At 36.4% G+C, this 22,657-nt stretch overlaps 1 protein-coding gene across 12 annotated transcripts in view; it reads left to right on the plus strand.

Moving 5' to 3' along the window:
- SYT16 (synaptotagmin 16) overlaps positions 1–22,657 on the plus strand; it is a 240,768-nt gene that overhangs the window by 128,334 nt on the left and 89,777 nt on the right. For 3 of the 12 annotated variants that reach the window (XM_025442792.3, XM_035719799.2, XM_049113232.1), the window contains exon 2: positions 3,850–4,516. The exons of the other annotated variants lie outside the window; for them this stretch is intronic. In XM_025442792.3, coding sequence (XP_025298577.1) covers positions 3,994–4,516 — 523 coding nt within the window. In that variant the 5' untranslated portion in view covers positions 3,850–3,993. The remainder of the gene's footprint in view (positions 1–3,849; positions 4,517–22,657) is intronic. 12 annotated transcript variants of the gene reach the window in all.

Genomic DNA, 22,657 nt, shown 5'->3' on the forward strand with positions numbered 1-22,657 from the left:
GTATGTTTTGGTAATAGGGCAGTTTCACATTTAGCTTTACGCTAATTGCCTCCCCTCTTCTGGCCACCCACCTGAAGTCTAGTGGTAAAGGGTCTGTTGTATTGCACATACCCTAGCAATGAAAATATGGCTGTATTGTATTGTATCCATATCATTGATGTAAATGGTCCTCAGTAGTCTGTTTTTATATTTAGGATTTCAGCCTTTAGATCACATTTTGGACAAATGCTACAAAAGATATTTCATCTCAGTGACAGATATTCCTACCCATATTCCATACCATTTTTTCTTAACAGAAAACACCTGTAGTCTCTTTTGAATCATGTTGAAGATGGATTACAGCCCATTTTATAGTTATTTTGACTCTATGTGTTATTCATGCTTCTAAGCTTTCTTGTTCACACTAGGTAATGCAAGATGCCATTCTCTGAAAGGTATGATAATTGTCATAAAATTTTAGACTTAATTAGCCTTATGACCACTCTAAGAAGTCAGTGATAACTAACTTACATTTAAGAGAAGACACAAGGGAGTTAACCAATGACTATAAAAAGACACTTCAGATAAACCCAATATTCTTTTATTTTTACATATTTTTTTTATTATTGAAGTATAGTTGATAAACACTGTTATATTGATTTCAGATATAACATAGTAATTAGACAAGTCTATACATTATGCACTGCTCACCATGGTAGTTGTCATTACCATCTGTCACCATACGTTATTACAATATTATTGACTCTATTCCCTATGTTGTACTTCTCATCCTTGTGACTTATTCATTTTAGAATTGGAAGTTTGTACCTCATACATGTAATTCACCCATCTCCAAACCCAATATTCTTGACTTTTACTTATGACTGCCCTACAGATCTTGGTAGAGAATAAGGAGGATAGATTTTCCAGGGTGATTTCTCCTTTAAAAAAATTGCTAAACATTAACACACTTCAGTAGATAAACTGGTATAAGATTTTGATTTGGTGCTAGGTTACCTGCGGACCATATTATTAGAAACATTTTCTTTTCTCTCAATGTTTTTGACTCTCTCCAGGAGCTCATAATCCTTTAAAAATCACACAGGCATACAGGCTTCCACTTTATCTTTCACCAAAATACCACTCATTTTTAAGGCATACCTCCCAGAAGCTAGTATTTCTTCTTAGGTGGTAACTTTCCTCTCTCCTTCCAAGCATCTGTTATCAGATAGAAAATAGGGTCAGAAAGATTTAACTAACAGCCTTTAAAGGACCATGAGCGTTATTATTCTGGGCATGGAACCACTTCTTTTCTGTTCACAATTACCCTTGGTGAGGATGATCAAAATATGTGATAAAGCAATGGCTCAGGAATTTGATAATTATCCCCCCTATAGAAACAACTCTTTAGTGTTTACTGTTTAGTCATTTTCTATGTTTAAAATGACCTTACGTAAACATTTTTATAATTAAAATGGAATTCTACTTAAAATGATAAAGAAATGTGGTATAGCCCCTGGGAATATATCAATGACATTCCTTTCATCTTTATTGGTTGTTACTAATATTAAAAAAATTTATTGAGAATTGAGTACATGCTTAGAACACTTCTTTGCACTGTGGATAAGCTAGAGAATAAAACATACGGTCCCTGCCCTCTAGATATGTCTATTCTAGAGGAGGAGACAGGCAATAAAAGTAATAGAAGTTCAGGTAATGGTGAGCAAATCTAGAGGAAGGACTGAAGCTTGGAAGACTTGAGATGGAAACCAACTAGTTATGTAACATCTGGGGAAATTAGAGTGTAGGAAAGGTTATCACCATACAAAGCACAATGGAAGTCTTCATAGACTGAAAGCTATCAGAACTTGGAATGGAAGGAATCAAAGGGGGCAGTGTTGAAGAGAGAAATTCACAATCGTGAGTCTAGAGTATTGAACACTTGTAGCAGTAGAAGTGATGTGCTAGGTTTTGATGGCTGAATTTGAGATTTTGGTGAGATGCCCAAGTGTCGCTATATCCTTAGATCAGCATTTCTCAAACTCTGGTGTGTGTCAGAATCACCCGAGGAACTTGACAAAAATAAAAAGATTCAGGGCCTATTCCTTTAACCCATCTGAGCCTCTTTTTTTCTTTCTTTCTTTTCTTTCTTTCTTTCTTTCTTTCTTTCTTTCTTTCTTTCTTTCTTTCTTTCTTTCTTTCTTTCTTTCTTTCTTCCTTTCTTTCTTTTCTTTCTTTCTTTCTTTCTTTCTTTCTTTCTTTCTTTCTTTCTTTCTTTCTTTCTTTTCTCTCTTTCTCTCTTTTCTTTCTTCTTTCGCTTACCAGGTGATTCTCATACAAAGTTTGTAATCATTAGCTTAGATGACAAGAGATACAAGCCTGTATAAAGGGATTGAACTATAGGCTGGTGATGTATATTTTAGAGTTAAAAAAACACAGTGTTGAGTCTTATGGATGGGTCAGCTCTTGCAGCTGATTGAATATGAAGGGGCAGGAGGAGTAACCATAGGAAAATGAATGGTTGCATATATGTACTTGGTGGGAAGTCAAGGAAGAGCCTGAAAGACAGACTCATGAATTATTTAACATAAAGGAAAAGTGCAGAGAGCTCAGTTTCCCCTTAATTGGAATGTGGGCTCCATAGGGACAGAGATCTCAAGGTTACCTTATACTTGGCATTGTGCCCAGAACTTAATAGGCACTTAATCAATATTTGTTTATTGATGAATCAATGCATGCATGAATGGCTATTACAAAAGATAAAAACTAAAAAGAAATTCTTAGGAAAATGTAAGCAATCCTATTAATTGCAGTACTGGAGGTCAAGAAGGCTGAAACATATAGGAATGCTGGTAGACTGAATCAGAAGAAAGCTTTTTTTTATAAAAGAGATGGGGTAATTAAGTGCAAGCAGTGAGTTTACGCTCTGTTGACATTATAAAATTCATCTTGAGCTGTTGATGAGCATTGTAAGGGCACTAAGATATATATATATATATATATATATATATATATATGTATATATTTCCACACTCACACACAATACTCATACCTATGCAAATACATGTATGTATATGTTTGTATGTGTTTGTATGAGTGTATATGTACAAAAGTATAGATGTTTAGGTCCAGAATCTTCATTGTGCCTTGTTACTCTGATGATGTCCTATAGCTGCCTCCTTTAGGTTGTGAATTTGGGGGAAGGAGGGTGTCTCAGGAGTCTTCCAGGTTGTGGAGGGTTGTCTTTGGGAGGTTAGAACATAGACAAAGGCAACAAGATGCTAGGATCACGTCCCCAGTAAGCTGCATATTCCACTTGTCGCACTGTTTTTTAGTGGTTCTTTGCTCCTCAAGAATAGATATGATTTGTAGAAATTGCATAAAAATATACAGTCTTACTTTAAGATCTGTTAAAAGCTTTTTAATTCCAGGCACACATTTCCTTTTGAAAGGATAAATCTTTGTGTCATGAAGCAGAGATGCTTATTAGCCTGCTCGCTGAGATCTGCAGGTTCGTAGATGAAGCATCCAACCTTTCTTGTATTTTGAAATGTCATATCCAACCTCTTAATGAAGATTCATTTATCCTTTTCACACTGTTAAGTATGGTCTATGTGGGGATCGACTTCTCAGTCCACATGAATAGAGCCCATTACTGCTGATGAAAGTTTTGCACATGCCTGAGCAGGTGAATACGCATTGAAGTAATCTACATTTAGACTTGCACAGTAATTTTTATTTAGCTACTTTCAGATTTCAATGATGATCTCTTTTAGTCCCTGAATGTTGTTTGACATTGATTACAGGTATCAGTAGTGGGTCTGAGGTTGTTACTGTAATAGGTGTAAGTATTTCTTTCCTCTGTTTCAGCTGAGAAGTTTTGAGAGTGAACTATTCACAGCCATTAAGAGACCTCCAATTTAATTTGTCATCACGCTTATTCTATAGTTCACATTAAGTCCAGAGTACTGAAGGAGCTGAACAAGTCGACTTGTAGACATCAGATAGCTGGCCATGGTTTTGGCCATGGCGTCTCAGGATGCTCAGAACTTCTTCCAGCCTCTCTCTTCCTGGATATCTCGGGTTTATGAAGCTCTCCAGCAAGCAGGAGATATGTTATCTGCTTCGCTGGTTAACTTAAGCAAACAAGACTCTAAATTGAGTGACAAGCTAGACCAGGACTTAGATGATATTCAGATTCAGAAAGCTTACTTTGAAGATGAAGAACAAGGCAATGATTGGCGTCAAGAGGATGCAAATCCCTTGTTTCTTGAAGTGGATCATTTCTCCCGTTGTAATAGTGATTTGCAGGACTCTGCCCAAAGTTTGAGCCCCAGACTTAGCCAACATGCAAAGGACTCATGTTCTATAATGTCCCAGTGGCCCAGTCAGACCCTTGATGACCAAAAGCTACCACATGTGCCTTCTTCTATTGCTGAGGAAGAACATCACCTTGAAAAGCAAAGGAGTGACCTTCAACACAGCTTTAACAGCCAGCTCTCTGGTATTTTAGAAAATGTTAATGGAAAAAAGCAAGGTAAGGTAGCCAGTGATCATTTTCTCTGGGTTCTTCCAAAGGGCATTTCTACTAATCTTATTTTTTGACTTGTTTTAGTTATCATATGAATTTTATTTTCTCTCTCTTTATACCTTTCAATATGCTGGCTTCTTATTGAGAGATGTTCTTCTTAGGAATATTTTCAACATATAAAACTATGGGAGACCCATATTTGTGGGCTCCATATTTCAGAACAATAGTTCAGATCAAATAAAATTGTTAAAACAAGTCGATGGGTTCTGTTTGAGAAGCCCTTGTGCATATGTCATGCTTTTTAAAATATCTTTTAAAATGTTCTCTTTTTTTCACTAGGTTAGGAATCTCTAGATGTTACTATATTATTCAGTGTGAAATCCTGTGCAAAAAGCCATACTTGTTGCAAAATTTTTAGTTGATAACACTCCAAGAACACTTTTCACAGTGTTTCACTGAGACGTGATGTGAGATGACAGTAGATAGGAAATCTTTGAAATAAGAATAGCTTGATTTTCTTTAAGCCTTGAGTGGAAAGGACACATTTAAAACAAACTGTCTTTAGAGCTTTATCCTGTCAGATATCCTGAATATAGTGAAAATGTAATTGACGCTATAAAAGTAGCTGTAGTATGTCCTGGCATGAATTTTTCAGGCTTCTAATGCCTGAAGTAAGGACATCCCATTTGGTTGAGAGGACAGAGATGGCTGATATGCCAAGAAAGGTGTTGGGTGTGTATTTGTGATGTGTAGTTGTAATGCATACATCTCTCACAAAGATTACTGGATCTTTTATGTGACAGAAAGGTGAAGTCATTAATTCTTTTCTTTTTAAAGGGAGCAGATTTTCTGGGATATTTCAAAGCTTCTTCATCCATTTTCAGGGATTCCTCTTAGCTTTTTCTTTTTAGGGAAACATTTTATCAAGATACATGAAGCCTTAGAAAATGAGGAAACATAATTTCATATTATTTTTATAGTATTTTCTTGATACTCTTACTTAATGTTGAAATGCTAGAATAAAATGGCAAAAACAGGGTAGAGTAGGCTGATATTCTTTCTGAACCTGATAAACTTATAAATAAATGCAATTTCAAGTCTTTAAAATTATCTGTAGAGATAATTCTAGAAATAAGGGCATCCAGTAGGATTTCTTAGATTTGATTGGAAATTTCTATTCCTATTTTAGAAAATTCCTGCTAAAGTTGAACTATATTAGAAACTATTAATGTGAATTTGGCTTAATAATTACTTAATATTGGGTTTTAAAAATTTTTGTAATAAAACAATTATATTCAGTTGTTTATTCAGGGGATGTTTATTCACTAGGTTGTAGCCTCTTGGGAGGCAAGGGCCACACCATAAGTTAATTTTTGTATCCCTAACATCAAGCACAATGTTAGGTATGTAACAGGACACCAAATAATAATGATGGAAGAACAACAAGGAAAGCTAACTAATCTCACTTTACAGTTGAGAAGATTGATGCTTAGAGTGTTAGAGAATATGTCCAGGATCCATATTTAAAAAGAGGCACAGCTCAGGGAGTCTGATTCTAGAGTTTATACATATTCTGTCTCTTTTTTTCTCCTCCTTTTCAAGGTATAATTTACATATGGTGAAATTCACTCTCATTAGTATATGGTTCTGTGAGTTTTTAACACACTGTTTTGTAATCACTGCTACAATCGAGGTATAAACAGTTCTATCACCTCAACAAATTCAAGTCCCTTTGTACTCATTTCCCTATCTCCAGCTCCTAGCAATTGCTAGTATATTTTCTATCATTTTGTCTTTTCCAGAATGCTATATAAATGGAAATATGCAGATGGTAGCCTTTTGAGTCTTGCTTCTTTTATAATGCAGTTACAGTAATGCATTTGAAATCTATCCATGTTTGGATAGATGTGTGTTTCAGTAGTTCACTTTTTTTAAATTGCTGAGTAGTATTCCATTGCATGAATGCACCATAGTTTGTTGATCTACTCATCAGTTGAGGAATATTTGGGTGGTTTCCAGTTTTTAACAATGTAAATAAAATTGCTATAAACAGTCACAAAACAGTTTTGGTGCAAGTGTAAGTTTTCATTTCAATTAGGTAAATGCCTAGGAGTGGGATTGTTGGGTACTATGGGAGGTATATGTTTAACTTTATAAAAAAAATTCTACTATTTTCTGAAGTACCATTTACATTCCCAAAGTAATGTGTGAGATTTCTAGTCACTTACATCCACACCAGCACTTTGTAGCATGTTATTATAAAATTTTTCTTTAGCCATTCTCATAGGTATGTAGTGATTTTGTCTGTTTTATTTTGTAGTTTCCAGCATAAAGGCCTCATTCTATTTTGTTAGATTTATACCTAAGTAATTCCTTCTTTTTGGATTCTATTGTAAATAGTACATTTTTTTAAAAAAACAGATTTTATTTATTCATCAGAGGCACAGAGAGAGAGACAGATAGACAGACAGGCAGAGACACAGGCAGAGGGAGAAGCAGGCTATGGAGCAGGGACTGTCCCATGCAGTCCCATGCAGGGACTCCAGGATCACGCCCTGGGCCAAAGGCAGGTGCTAAACCACTGAGCCACCCAGGGATCCCCTGTAAATAGTGCTTTTATAACTTTCAATTTGAAACCGCTGCTTACTAATATATAAAAATTCCATTGACCTTCTATCATGTAATCTTCCCAAACCCACTGATTATCATTCTGATACCTTTCCCAAAATATTGGGAATTTTCTCCATAGAAAATTATATAGTTAGTGTGCAAAATGACAGTTTTATTTCTTCCTCCCCAATATTCATTTCTATTATTGATTTATCTTGACTGAGTACACTATATTATGTTGAATAAGAGTGGTAAAAGTAGTTATCTTTGCTTTGATTCTGAGCTTAGTGGAAAAACTTTGTCTTTCATTATTACCTAGTATTTAGGTGTAGGTTTCTGTAGATACTCTTTATTATATTGAAGAAGTTCCTTTTTATTTCAATTTGTTGAGAGTTTTCATCAAAAAGGAATTCTGTCAAATGCTATTTTGCATATATTAGGATAACTATGTAATCTTTCTTGGTCAGTGTTGAAATGAATTGCACTGATTACTTTTTGAGTGTTGAATATGTCTTGCATACCTGGGATAAAATCCACTTGGTCATGGTATACTGTTCTTTTCATGTATTTCATTGTTGAATTTGATTTGCTAGTATTTTGTTGAGGTGTTTTTCTTTTTTTTCCCATCTATTTTCATTAAGATATTAGTCTGTATTTTTCTTGTATAGTTTTTGTGTAGTTTTGGTATCTGTGTAATGTTGACCTCATAAAATGAATTGTGAAATGTTTCTCTTTCACGGTGGTCTGGAAAATTTCTTATTAAATAAGCATTATTTATTTCTTAAAAGTTTGCTACAATTTTCCAGTGAAACCTTCTGAACCAGAAATTTTGTGTGTGTGTAGTGGGGTGTTTGGGTGGGTGGGGGGGATATTTTGAAATACAAATTTAGTTTCTTTAGTATGTATAGGATTATTCAAGTTAAATGTTTTTTTCTTGAGTGATTTTATGCAGTTTGTGTTTCTCAAGAATTTTTAAAATTTCATCTATGTTATTAAACTTATAGACAGTATTTCCTTGCTATCTTTTTAATGTTTGTAGAGATTACAGTGATCTCCCTCTTTATTTCCTGATATTGGTCATTTTTGTCTTCTTATTTTGCAGAGGGTGTGGTCTAAGTAAATGATTATCTAATTTCTCTATTTTTTTTCAAGGAACTAGTTTTTGGTTTTATTAATTTTTCCCTATTGTTTTTCTGTCCCTAATTTTATTGATTGTTGCTGTTATCTTTATTTTTTTCTTCCTTCTGCCTCTGTTGGTTATAATTTGTCCTTTTTTCTAATATAATTATTTAATGTATAATTTTTTCCTAAGAATTGCTTTATCTGCATCCAAAAATTATTAATATGTTGTCATTCTATTAAAAATATTTTCTAGTTTCCCTTTGACTTCCTCTTTGATGCCTAGTTTATTTTAAAATATGTTGGAAATATTCCAAGTACTAGGAATATTTTAGATAATTTTCTGTAACCAATTTCTAGTTTAACTTAGTTATAATCTGAGTACATATATTGCATGATTTTGGTTTTTTAAATTAATTAAGCTTTGTTTTATCACTCTGAATATGTTCTGACTTTTTGGATATTTCCTGTGTACTTGAAAAAGACTGTAAAAAGACTTGTGCGTTTTTTGCTGTTGTTGGGCATGGTGCTCTATAAATTACTTCAAGTTTTTTGAGGCCGTTTTTTCAGGTTTTTTTTTTACTTATTTTATCTACTAATTTTGCCAATTGATTTTGTTCTGTTGATTACTGAGAGAAAAGTATTGCAGTCTCTAATTCTTGTGGATTTGTCTATTTCTCTTTAGAGTTCTATCAGTTTTTGCTTCATGTAAAGCTCTGTTGTCAATTGTATACACATTTTAGAAATATGTGTCTCCTTGATTAATTGGTCATTATATTATATACCTTTTTTATCCCTAAAGTCAATTTTGATATTAATATGGTTACTCCAGCTTTCTTTTGATTAGTGTTGGTATGATATATTCTTTTTTATTCATTAACTTTATTTTTTTTTAAAGTTTAAAGATGTTATTTGTTTATTTGAGAGAGAGAGGGATAGCACAGCAGAGGGGGAGGGACAGAGGGAAAGAGAGGAGCAGACTCCCCACTGAGCAGGGAGCCTGACACTGGGCTCTATCCCAGGATCCTGAGATCCTGAGACCATGACTTGAGTGGAAGGCAGATGCTTAATGACTGATGTCACCCAGGTGACAAAATTAGATAATCATTTACTTAGACCACACCTTATTCATTAACTTAAAATTTGTCTTTATCCTTATAGTGGGATTCTTGTACATAGCATAAAGTTGGGTCTTATTTTTTTAATACAATCTTTCAAATTTTCAGGGTTAATTGGTCTCTCTCACTGTTACTTGGTCTTAACTTTATATTTAAGTAATTATTGATATTGTATTAAAATCTGTCATCTTGTTAGATTATTTCCTATTTGTTTCATCAGTTCTTTGTCTGTTTTTTCTTATTTTTTGTTTCACATCTTCTTTTGAATTGAGTATTTTTAAGATTCTATTTCATCTCCATTCTGGGCAGAGGGAGAAGCAGGCTCCCTGCAGGGAGCCCAATGTGGAACTCGATCCCGGACTCTGGTATCATTCCATGAGCCGAAAGCATATGCTCAACCCCTGAGCCACCCAGGCACCCTGATATACTAACTTTTATACATGCAGTGCTTAATACAATGAGCTGGTTTGCTTTAGATAGTTGGTTGTCTCTCTGAATTACTAAAATAAGAAAAAAAAGAATTTTATATTTACTTCATTTATGCTGTTTGAAGCTCTTTAGCTTGTGCATATATGCTGCTAATAAATTATCTTAGTTGATTGTCTGAAAAATATTTATTTTTCAATGTATTTCAGCAAGGTATGGAATTCTGAGTTAACACTTATTTTCCCAGCACCTTAAGGTTTTCATTTCACTGTCTTATAGCTTGCACAGTTTCCATTTGAGAAGTATGCCATAATTCTTACTTTTGTTCCTTTGCATGTAATGTATCTTTTTTCTATTAAATACCTTCAAGATTTTGTGTTTATCTGTGGTTCTCAGCAGCTGTATCTGGGGTGTGTGTATGTATGTGTGTGTGTTCTGGTATTCATTTGTGTGTGTGTGTGTGTGTGTTCTCTGACCTTTTTTGTGTCTATGGTTTAGTGAGTTTCATTACTTCTGGAAAATTCTTGGCCATCATCTCTTCAAATATTGATTCTAATACATTCTCTTTTGCTCCTCTCTCTAGTATTCCAGTTACACAAATATTAAACCATTTGTTTTTTTTTTAAGATTTTATTTATTTATTCATGAGAGACAGAGAGAGAGAGAGAGGCAGAGACACAGGGAGAGGGAGAAGCAGGCTCCATGCAGGGAGCCTGATGCAGGACTTGATCCCGGGACTCCAGGATCAGGCCCTGGGCTGAAGGCAGGTGCCAAACCACTGAGCCACCCAGGGATCCCCAATATTAGACCATTTGATATCATCCCACAGCTCCTGAGTATTCTTTTTCCTTCATTCTTTTTTCCTTTTTGAATTTTAGTTTAGGTAGTACAATCTAATATCATACATTCTTCAAGTTTACTAATATTTTCTTTGTTTCAGTTCTGATAATGAGTCCACTGAGAGCATTCTTCATCTCTGTTATCATATTTTTAAATTTCTATCATTTTGATTTGATTTTTAAAAAAATAATTTCAGTCTTCTTTGCTGAAGTTCTCCATGAGTTTTTGTATGTTCCCCCTTTTCCCACTATGGCTTTTAACATATTAATTATAGTTATTTTAAATTTCCTGTCTGATAATCCCAACATCTGAGTCATCTCTGAGTTTGGCTTTTTTGATTGCTTTGTCTATTGATAGTGTATATTTCCTTTCTGTTTATTTTGCTTGTCTTGTAATTTTTGACTCAAAATCAAACAACATAGGTAGGGAATGTAAATAGTATTTCTGTCTGGAAATAGGTTAGTCTTTCTAATGCTCAGAGAGGGTTGAGTCAATTTAATCAGAATTTGATTTGGGTTTGGGCTTTGTTGTTATTACTAATTTCAGTGCTATATAGGCTTCAAATTTTTCTATTATTACATTATGTTTAGGGTAGGGGCTTGTTTTCTACAGAGTTTTGTAAAATCTGCCCAATCCTCAACTTGAGTTTCCTCTTTTTGTCTGTGCCTCAGGAAGTGTCTCTTTTTTTAGGCTTTTGTCCCTTTTCCAGAAGGAGTCTGCTCTGTTATCTATTACTTGGTATTTGCTAATGTGGTGTGGTTGTGTTGGAAATTTCTGTTTTCTGCTGTTTGGGAGCAGCCTGTTTTAGGCAGGTCTTATGTCCCGATGTCTTAGGGTTAGGGCCTTCTCAATAATTAGTGTCTGACCTCCCCACAGTGGTCTGACCCTGACTTCTTCTCCCAGAGGTGGAAGTTTTTATTTTGTTTTATTTACTCACCTTTAATGGTGAATGAAAGGAGAAAGGCATTCCTTTTGGAGGAAATGGCATGAACACTAGACATGTGGACAAGTCTGACATTTTTAGGGTTGGAAAATGAGGCTAGATCTTAGCATGCAATTAGGAAGGTCTTTGTTTTTCTATGTTAAGGATTTAGCTTTTATTTTGTAAACATTTAGGAATCTCAAAAATACTCTAATCACAAGTGATACCAACAGAGCCTTGTTTTAGAAGGTTAACTCTAGCACCAGTTTAGAGGCTAATTTGGGAGAAATAATGTATGTTAGGGAGGTATTGTAGTAATTTGTAAGAAGAAATAGTGTCTGAAACAATATGAATATATATATATATATATATAGAGAGAGAGAGAGAGAGAGAGAGAAATAGTTGACATTATTTTCATGACAAAATGATGTCATCAAAAAGGCATCTAAAAGAGTCTTTGACAGGGCTCTGACAGAGCAATGGGGCATTGGCTTATTACAGTGGAGGCAGAAGTCCAAGTTTCCCTTTTGGCCTCCTTTACTCTTGAAGGGGTGCTCCTCATTAATGTTGGGTTGGAATGGAAGCTCTTTCTTTTCCTTCCCAGTGATTTCCACTGAGTTGAAGGTAGTTTTATTACTATTAGGTGATGTTGAAAATCGTGTCTCCACTAGAGCTCCTCTGATACCACCCAAGTTGGAAGTGGCAGGAGTGCCTCAATACTTTCAGGTGGGGGTCCAGGCTCCTCATGTGGACTATTCTGATATTATAGAAGTGGAGGATACTCATTACTGGCTATCAAAAAGGAAAGTCCTGGATCCCTACTTTGCCTTCTCTAGCACCCTCTGGTGGGGGTATTTGGTTGCCTCATTACATCCTGGTGAGGATGGAAGTCTAGGCTTCCCATTTGGACTTTGATGGCATGGATCATGGTAGGTAACAGTTATTTTCTGTGCTGTTTGTCTAGAGTAGAACATTTATTGTCTAAGAGTTTTCTGTTTTGCTAGAGTGCCTCTTCCCGGGTCCTTTGCATAGAGAGAATAGGCTATTTTTGGGGCCTTTGTTACCTGTGTCTGTTAGAATTTCTGGGTTGCCAGTTTCTTCAGCTTTATTCAGGGATATGTGTGGCAAATGAACCCAGGAAACTCACCACCATATTGTTCCTTGAATTTCATGGTCAACTGACCAGTCTGCCATCTTCTCTGTACCTTTTAGTCTTCTTACCTTTGTTTTATATATAGTGTCTAGGGCTTTTGGTTGTACTTAGGGGGAAGAATAGGGGAAAAGACATCTATTCTATCTTCCTGGAAGTGCAAGTCTTCAAATTAGTCCTTAACAGCATTGTGACTAAATCTCACCCACTTCTCTCCATTTCTCAGTGAAAACAAGAACAATAGGAAATTATAAAGGGAGACATGTATCTATCGGTCAATATGGGGAGAAACACTTCTCTAAAAGGAGAGGTTTTGTCTGATGGCTGTTCTCAGTTAATCAAATGCTTATTGAAGTCTACCATGTACAAAGCACTATGGGGAATGGACTACTATACACAAGTATAAGCCATGGGGCCTCTCCAGATTATTGAAAAGCTTATACCATTTGTTTAATACATTCTAGAAGATGAACAGATGTTTTTAATGGCTATTGGTGGCAGTGAGAGTGGGGGTGCAGCAGAGATTTGGAACGAGACAGTCCCATTGGCCCAGTTCACTCATGACTTTATAGGTGGGGGAGCTTTACTAAGTTGCCTCTGGGGAACTTCCATCTTTGTCTTTCTTCCTGATGTGATATATCCCACTAATTTACTTCAAATGCTTTATAACCGGTGAACAAAAGCCCTTATTCCTCTTTTCTCAAAATATTTACATGCCCTGAGCACCTATGAAACCAGGATAAGGGACTGGATTCTTAGCTGTATGATTATTAAATACTTCTTTTGGGGTGTGCAGATTCTACCTGTTTGGTAGCAGTCTTAAATTATCATCACATTTTTTTTCTTTTATACGAGCGGATCACGGCAGCTGCAGTACATGGCTGCTCTGCAGTCTATTAAAGAGATGTATTTGGAGATACTCTAAGAAAAGGCGGCATTTTAATCAGTAATTTATATGCATTTTTTTAAAAAGCCTTGTCAAGCCTGCTTTTCCCATTTAACCTTGAATTCTTTTCATAACATTGTATCTTGATTTTATGTTCCTTAATGTGCCATATTTTTTCTCCACAATAGATTTTAAGCTAAATTGGCCCAAAACAAGAGGGATGCTGAATGCTTTTTGTAACCATGGAAACATTTCTGGGCACTTGCTGAGGATCTGGTTGCCAATAGTAATGTAACAGAGAAAAGAGATACACTTCATTTAGCAGTTGCCTATGATTAAGAGGCAGATAGATTCCTTATAGTGCCATCTCAAGATAGGTTTTTTGGTTTAAAGACCCAAATCCAAAACACCAGCTTCTCAGTCAAGAAGCAGTTATGACACCTTTGATATGTGATGGGAAAGAGTTCTAATTGCATTTAAAAATCATCTTTGTTTTCAGTTTTTCACCTCATACTTTTTTTTGAGGCTGTTTTTTAACCACATGTATTTGTTTCCAAGAAATATGCTCACTATTTCCTGAAATAGCTTGCTAATGGAATTAATGTGTTCCAAGTACACTGGCATATAGAACTTCAGAAACACTCTTGGCTAGATGGAATGAATTTAAAAAAAAAAAAAAACAGAACAGCAGACTTTGGAATCATGGTGATACAATTTGACTTTCCAGTCAGATTATGAGGCTAATATAACATGAAAAGGAAAATCCTACAGTGTTCTTAGTCACTGGTTGGTCTCAAGCTTTTATGAATTGGAGGTATTTTGTGTTGTCAGTGTTCTTAGGATTGCTTGTGGCAATTGAGACTAAATGTATCAGGCAATATAATGCGATTGATTTATAAATCATACAGGCTTCATTTCTTTTCGATAGGACGTGTTACTGCACATGAAATGTTGCATCCTGCCTTTCCTTTATTTGCAATACAGGAACTTTGCTTTTGCACTGCACAAGTGCTTTCTTGAAAGTAAAACTATCCCTAATTAAATTTGTCTTCATTCATTAGTCCTTCATTTGCTAGCACATACCATCATGTTCCTTGGTTATCCAGACTGTCCATGAGTATTCTGCAAAATCTTCAGAATTTGTTCTCTAAAAACCTTTTGAAGTTAATTTTGATACATTGACTTGGATGTTTTAGAAAAGATAGGTATTAATGAACATGCTAGGATCTGACATACAATTGTCAGAGCCTTGACAGTGAAGGCAAGGAGATTGTTATTGCCACTGTTATTTATTTTGCAATTTTGTGTCATTTTTAAAGGAAATTTTAGGCTTGTAACAAAATCTTATATGGACAGAAGTTAGAACATATGACTTATCCAAATGGTCACAATGTGGATTCAATTTTTACCACAATTTCTGGATGCTACTACAATAGAATGCTTGAACACTTTGAAGACAGGTTTAAAATGAGGAAGTAAAGTACACTTTCTGTTTTTCCATTCTTACCATCGTTAGGGATAGATTAGAAGGATTAGAGGTAAGTTATACTACAAATAAGCTTACGTTCCATTTTTCCAATTCCCAATAAACCACAGATTTTTCTTTTTTAGAAAAGACTTATTTGATATATATATAGAGAGTGTGTGCATGTGGACAGGTGAGATTGGGAAGATCAGAGGGAGAGAATCTTCAAGCAGACTCCCTGCTGATTAGGGAGCCCAGCACAGGGCTCATTCTCATGACCCTGAGATCAGGGCCTGAGCTGAAGCCAAGAGTCTGATGCCCACCCAACTGAGCCACCCAGGCACCTCCAGACATTTCTCTGCAATAATGAAATTACTTGATAATAAAATAGTTCAGTAGTAAAAAAAAAACTCGAGTCTTCCTTGCCTTGAGACTCAGACAGTAATAGAGCCAGGTGACACTTTTTTGCAATTATCTAGCCTACTGGGGAGGAAGCCAGAGCCAGTTATAAATTTAATAAGATCTTTTGTTCATTTACTATCTTGTTTCTTCTTGCTGAGGGAGATTCTAACCTGTGTGTTTCTTTGTTGTTTACTCATCCTTTGAGATGCCATTACTATCTTCCCCTCTTCTATTCATCTTTCTTTGGCAAATCCCCTTTTTCTCTTGCCTGGTACTCTTGTCAGAAATCCATCTCTGAGGGTCTTGTTTCTGAAGAAGAGCCTTATAATGGGGTTTCTGATTTGTGATGATGAGTTTTTCTTCCCTTGAGCTCCTGTTAATTATGCTCAGGGGGTGGTCCTGACCACTGCTAATGGAGTTTTTAGTGCCCTTACATTTCCTAGTTTTTAAATTTATGAAACATTTCAAAACTATATTCAAAACAACTATAGCATGGTATAACAAATACCCACAAATCTACTACTTAACTTTGCCACATCTTAAGGTTTTGCCATATTGAAGTGAGATTTATTTTACAGAAGTCATCTAGGACCAATGTAAATAGAACTCCCTGTGAACTCGTCTCTTTACTTTCTCTTCTCTCTTCACTAGGAGTAAAACAAATCTAGATTTGGAGGCATGATTCCCAGTGTGTTTTTATTCTTTTGCTGCAAGTATTTGTATCTGTAGATTTTTCACAACATAATTTTGCATGTTTTAAAATACTACAAATGGTATGAAATTAAGCATGTTATTCTACAACTTGTTTTTGCTTCCCACCCAATGCAATGCTTTTGAGTTATTCAGACACATGTAGATTTGATTTATTTTAACTGTTTTATAGTAGTCCACTATATTAGGTAACATGCCATTTATACATTCATATGGAGCTAATTGATCCATTTAAAAAAATTTAGTCTATTAACATAGAGTGCAATATTGGCTTCTGGAGTAGAAATCAGCAATTCATCATAATTTATCCATTAATTTTTAAATTTTTAAAAATATTTTGTTTATTCATGAGAGACAAGAGAGAGGCAGAGACACAGGCAGAGGGAGAAGCAGGCTCCCCTAGGGGAGTCTTCCTTGGGGGACTTGATCCCAGGACCCTGGGATCACGCCCTGAGCCAAAGGCAGATGCTCAACCACTGAGCTACCCAGGCATCCCAATTTATTCATTCCTATGAACATTGAATTTATCTCCAAATTTTCACTATTATGAATAATTCTACAACATGAATGTATCTTTGAGCACATTTACTGGAGATTCTTTAGATGGCATGTATAAAGGAGATGAACTATTTTGAGCCCCTTACTTTAGCTAGGTAATTTCTTCCTGGATTGAGGTCCTTTGAATAGATTCATTGGTCCTCCTCCACTTTTCCTTAAGGTGGTTCATACTGGTTCTGTAACCAAGAGATTCATAACCAATACTATGCTGAAGGCATTAAAAGAATATAAAAGTTGTGTGTGTTTTCCGTAGCAAGTTTAAATATTGAATGAGAACATGGGTAGTGATATCAAATTTTAGGGGAGTTACAAGCTCCTTTGAAACTTTAACAAAAGTTATGAAACTACTTATTCAAAAACATACACATGATCTTTCAAAACATTTTTTATAATGAAATTTCATGGGTTTATGGACCATGTGAAGTTCATCTGTGATACTCTAAAGTCTATAAGGCTTTACAAAAAAGAGCTAGTGATAATACAGTCAGGAGTCAACCACTATACCATTGCATTTGAAGTTTTACTTTTCTCCTAAGAAAATAAAATTGAAGAAATACATTAGGGTCTGTGTTGTTCTTAAGCTGTTCTCTTTATGCTCCAATCTATTCTGCTATGTCCTGCTTTGGATGTTGGGGCTGGAATTCTGCAAACTATACTTCCTTTTAGTATAGGAATGCCCCATAGGGGCATTCTCCTATGTTGTGCTGAAAGAAGTGGTGGAGGGATATTGGAAGATGGGAGGAAGGGAGAAAGGACTTGCTTTTTCCTGCTTCTCCTCACTGTTGCTGTTACTGGAATCCCAGAAGAGCCCTTCACACTGCTGTCAGCAGTTTGGGTTCCAGTTTCCACTTTCTTTCAGCATTCCAGAACCAGCCTCATGATACTTTACTCAGAGGTGACAACTCTATCCAGGCATTTTCCCCTCCCCAGAGCCCAGACTTGGTGGGGCTCCTCTTCTGAGATCCTGAACCACCAAAAACAGCCCAGTGATACCCCATCTCCTACATCCAATATCCAAGTCTCATATCCATTGGGCCTCATCTCTGAGCTTCTAGTTCCAATAACCTTGACTGCTTCCCTTTACTTCTCTAGCTGCAGGGGTGGTAGCTGCTTCCTGCAGTTATAATCTCTGAGCTATTTCCATGTTCTTCTTTCTATTCATTCAATACCCAATAGCTATAGAACCAATTCTCTATATTAAGTTCCCTCTATTGAAATGGCTGTTGTGATTTTTGTTTTCCAAGCTGAACCTTGACCAATATAGTAATTAAAGTATTGTCCGAACAGTTGTATAGATTTTGAAGTAGTCCATATTAATTATGGAAGAGCTAGAATGTGCGTGTGAACTGGGACTTTGTGGAAGTGATAGGTAACTGGTAAAATGAGCATCTAAGTCTTACCCATATTTGATATTCACCAGGCAAACAAATGTAGCATGTCAGATAATAAGTGCCATGCAGGAAAATAAAGAAGGTTAAGGGAGTAAAAATTAATCAGGAGAGTGAATCTTATATAGGATGTGATCTTATATTTTATATAGAATAACCTGTATTTTTTAAAAGATAATTGATTTTTAAAAGATTTTATTTATTTATTTAAGAGACAGCATGCTAAAGAGACAGAGAGAGAGAGAGAGAGTGCGAGCACACAAGCAGGGGGGAGGAGCAGAGGGAGAGGGAGAAGCAGACTTCCTGCTGAGCAGGGAGCCAGAAGACTGGGGCTCCATCCCAGGACCCCAAGATCATGACCTGAAGGCAGATGCTTAACAGACTGAGCCACCCAGGTCCCCAGAATGACCTACATTTTATATGGGTGGTTCTATATTTTATATAGGTGGTGCTATATTTTATATAGTATGACCTCTCCAGGAAGGCAGCAGTTAAGCAGAGCTGTGAAGGAAGTGAGAGAGTGAGCTATGCAAATATCTAAGGGAAGAGCATTGCCGACAGAGGGAAGGTAGTTGGGCAAACCATTGAGTAGGGTGAGAAGTGTGTTTGGTTGATTGACTGTAAAATGCAGCTTTGCCCAAGCTTATCAACATCTGGCCATCAGTAATACTGTCCAGTTGTTATTCTGGAATTTTTGCTGTTTGAGAAATTTTCTGATGTCTCCTAAATCTTTTGCTTAAGGAGGTAGGTATGAGATTATCATAGGAGACATTCTTGTTCATGGAAAGACTTGAAAAACTTTTATATCATCTCAAAAATCAGTTTCTTTGTGGAGAAGGGATAAGAAGAAACATGAAGTTGAAATTTCAAGCATTACCTTCTTAAGCTGTAATGTCAGAGCCCATTTCAAAACCAAATTAGAACTCAGGTTCTTCTGGTTTTTATTCTTTTTTGATCCTGCAAAAAGTAGCCACTGCTAAACTTATGTATGAAAAATTGGAAAACTGTTTTCCTGCATTTAGACCCATAATGACACAGTTATTTTTATGTTAACCTGTGCTAGATCAGTTTGTATATAAACCATTATTTCTGACTCTTGATACTTCCCTTTGCAAGGCTGAACTTAACCATAAAATGGCATTGAGGCAATATTGCTTGTGTCCCAGTAACCATGCTATTATCATAATTGAAACAAATTCAAGTTATACTGGGAGTTTCTCAATTTCTTATCAGTAAATAAAAAGAGAGACTGAACTCAAGTAATTGATAAATCTGGAGTGAATCTGGTTTCCTGAATTCTATCTAGGAGTTCAAATGTTATCTTTTGGGTTTTCTTCCCCTACTTCTAATCTTTTGTCTCTGCTTTCATCTGGACTGGCTCCATTCTTTGGCTCTGTGTGTAGTGACATGGTTGCCAGAAGCTTCAGGTTTATATCTTCTTGGATTATAATCCAATGGAAAAAGAGATGCCAATTTCTGACAATTTGAAAAAATAATTCTAGGATTAGCACTAATTGGTTTCTATTTACCTGGCTTGGCATGGCTTGAATTATGTGGCAAACCTTAGAAATCAGGGAAATGTGATGCTCTTATTAGACCCATGTCAGATGTCATTCCTGAACATGGTATAGATAGAGCTTTACCGGAAAAATGGTCTAATCATGGAGGAAAAGTGATTTACCAGAAGAAAATCAGAATTTCAAAAGTTGGAAGAATAGATGTTGGGTGGCCAAACGTTCTTTTGTTTTGTTTTGTTTTAAAGATTTTATTTTTTTATTCATGAAAGACACAGATAGAGAAAGGCAGAGACGTAGGCAGAGGGAGAAGCAGGCTCCAGGCAGGGAGCCTGATGTGGGACTTGATCCTGAGACCATGGATCATGCCCTGAGCCAGGGGCAGGTGCTCAACTGCTAACCCAGGCATCCCCAAACTGTTCTGAACAGAAGATTCACAACAGCTGTGTTTCAGTTTCAAAAAGGAAAGAAAACTTTATCATTATTATAGAAGCCTAATAGAAACAGAAGAGGAAAGGAATTTACAAATAGATTAAGGTAGTAATAGGTAATGAATGAGAATAAGGCAAAGTTACATCAAATTGGGCACTTACAACATCCAACCTCCTCAGCTGGGGAAGCTCTGTGGAAACAGCCAGGCTAGAGTCCTGATTGAGAGGCCTGGGCAGAGAGTCTTCCCCTCACGTGAGACTTCCAAATGGCCATCCCCATAAGGGCCATATTTATAAGGCAAATAACAAGGTTTGAAATTAAACATTTGTTGCTATGTGTAGTTTGGAGCAAGTTGTATTTCCATATTATTATGTTTCTATATTTTCAAGGAGCCTGGGCTATGTGTGTCTGCCTCTTCTCTTGGATTACATTCTAGGTGGCCAGCCCAGCCTTGAGCAGGATGGGGGACAAGATTTGAGCCCTTAGTGTCCAGAACAAAAGGGCCAGTTATGACGTTGAGGCCAAATAATATATTTTAAGCAACCAGGGTTCCAAGGTTATTCATACAACACGACTCTCACAAATAACATTCCTTAGCCTGAAGGTGTGCATGTGGGTCCAGGTGGTTGGTTGTGTGGGACAATCACAAAAACAATGCAGAACACAAACAAAAAACCAAGAGCTCTTTCAGAGGAGTCAATGTCTTTCTACTGTCTGTACATTGTACACTGATTGCAAGCCTGTTCCAAGGATGAATCTAGATTCCTTGCATCACCACATATATCTTACATCACCATAGGTGCTAAATACCTGCTTCTTCTCAGTACTTAGGGATTAATATCTACTTCAAGTTAGGAAAAACAATTTTTCATTTGATACTTCTGATTTAGATCATGGCTCCTCTTGTGAATGTTAGAAAATCTCCCTAACTCACCCTTTTACTTATCTATTTATTTTTTTAGAGTGGGGAGAGGTGCAGGTGGAGAGGGAGATAGAGAATCCTAAGCAGGGTCCATGCCCAGTGCAGAGCCCAACACAGGATTAGATCTCATGACCTTGATGCTGTGCCATGAGCTAAAATCAAGGGTCAACATTTAACCAAATGAGTCACCCAGGCGCACTCTAACTCACCCTTTTTAGATTGACTTAACTGCACAATTAACTATATAGGACCTGCATTATCCATAATAATAATAAATTATGTATTACATAATAAATTATCATAAACTTAATGGTTTAAAATGGCATACGTTCATTATGTCAGGTTCTATAGATTAGGGATCCAGGCATAGATTAGCTGGGTCCTCTGGTCAGGGTTTCACAAGCCTCAAAATATCAGCTCAGCTGCATTCTCATTTGGAGGTTAGACTGGAGAAAAAATCTACTTCCAGGTTTCTTAGGTCATTGGCAGAATTAGTTTCCTTGCAGTTATAGACTGAGGGTCCCAGCTTTATGTTGGTTATTGCTTGGAGGCTACATGTGGTTCATAGGTATCATTCCTGTTTTTTTGCCATATGGGCTTCCTCAGTGTGGTTGTTACTACATCAAGCTAGCAAAGAGATCCTGCTGACAAGGAATCTTGTATTATGTAATGTTATGATGGATATGACATGCCATCACCTTTGTCATAGTATACTGGTTAGAAGTATATCACAAGTCCCAGCCATACTGAGGGGGAAGGGGTTACACAAAGGTATGAATATTAGGAGGCAGGGGTGGGGTATGGATGACTACCTTGGGATCCACCTACCACAGCATCCTAGATTGGTTATTTATTTATTTATTTATTTATTTTTTATTTATTTATTTATTTTTTTTATTGGTGTTCAATTTACTAACATACAGAATAACACCCAGTGCCCGTCACCCATTCACTCCCACCCCCCGCCCTCCTCCCCTTCTACCACCCCTAGTTCGTTTCCCAGAGTTAGCAGTCTTTACGTTCTGTCTCCCTTTCTGATATTTCCCACCCATTTCTTCTCCCTTCCCTTATTTTCCCTTTCACTATTATTTATATTCCCCAAATGAATGAGAACATATAATGTTTGTCCTTCTCCGACTGACTTACTTCACTCAGCATAATACCCTCCAGTTCCATCCACGTTGAAGCAAATGGTGGGTATTTGTCATTTCTAATAGCTGAGTAATATTCCATTGTATACATAAACCACATCTTCTTTATCCATTCATCTTTCGATGGACACCGAGGCTCCTTCCACAGTTTGGCTATAGTGGCCATTGCTGCTAGAAACATCGGGGTGCAGGTGTCCCGGCGTTTCATTGCATTTGTATCTTTGGGGTAAATCCCCAACAGTGCAATTGCTGGGTCGTAGGGCAGGTATATTTTTAACTGTTTGAGGAACCTCCACACAGTTTTCCAGAGTGGCTGCACCAGTTCACATTCCCACCAACAGTGTAAGAGGGTTCCCTTTTCTCCGCATCCTCTCCAACATTTGTTGTTTCCTGCCTTGTTAATTTTCCCCATTCTCACTGGTGTGAGGTAGTATCTCATTGTAGTTTTGATTTGTATTTCCCTGATGGCAAGTGATGCAGAGCATTTTCTCATATGCATGTTGGCCATGTCTATGTCTTCCTCTGTGAGATTT

The sequence above is a fragment of the Canis lupus genome, chromosome 8 (genome assembly GCF_003254725.2).
Source record: "Canis lupus dingo isolate Sandy chromosome 8, ASM325472v2, whole genome shotgun sequence".
Taxonomy (NCBI): domain Eukaryota; kingdom Metazoa; phylum Chordata; class Mammalia; order Carnivora; family Canidae; genus Canis; species Canis lupus.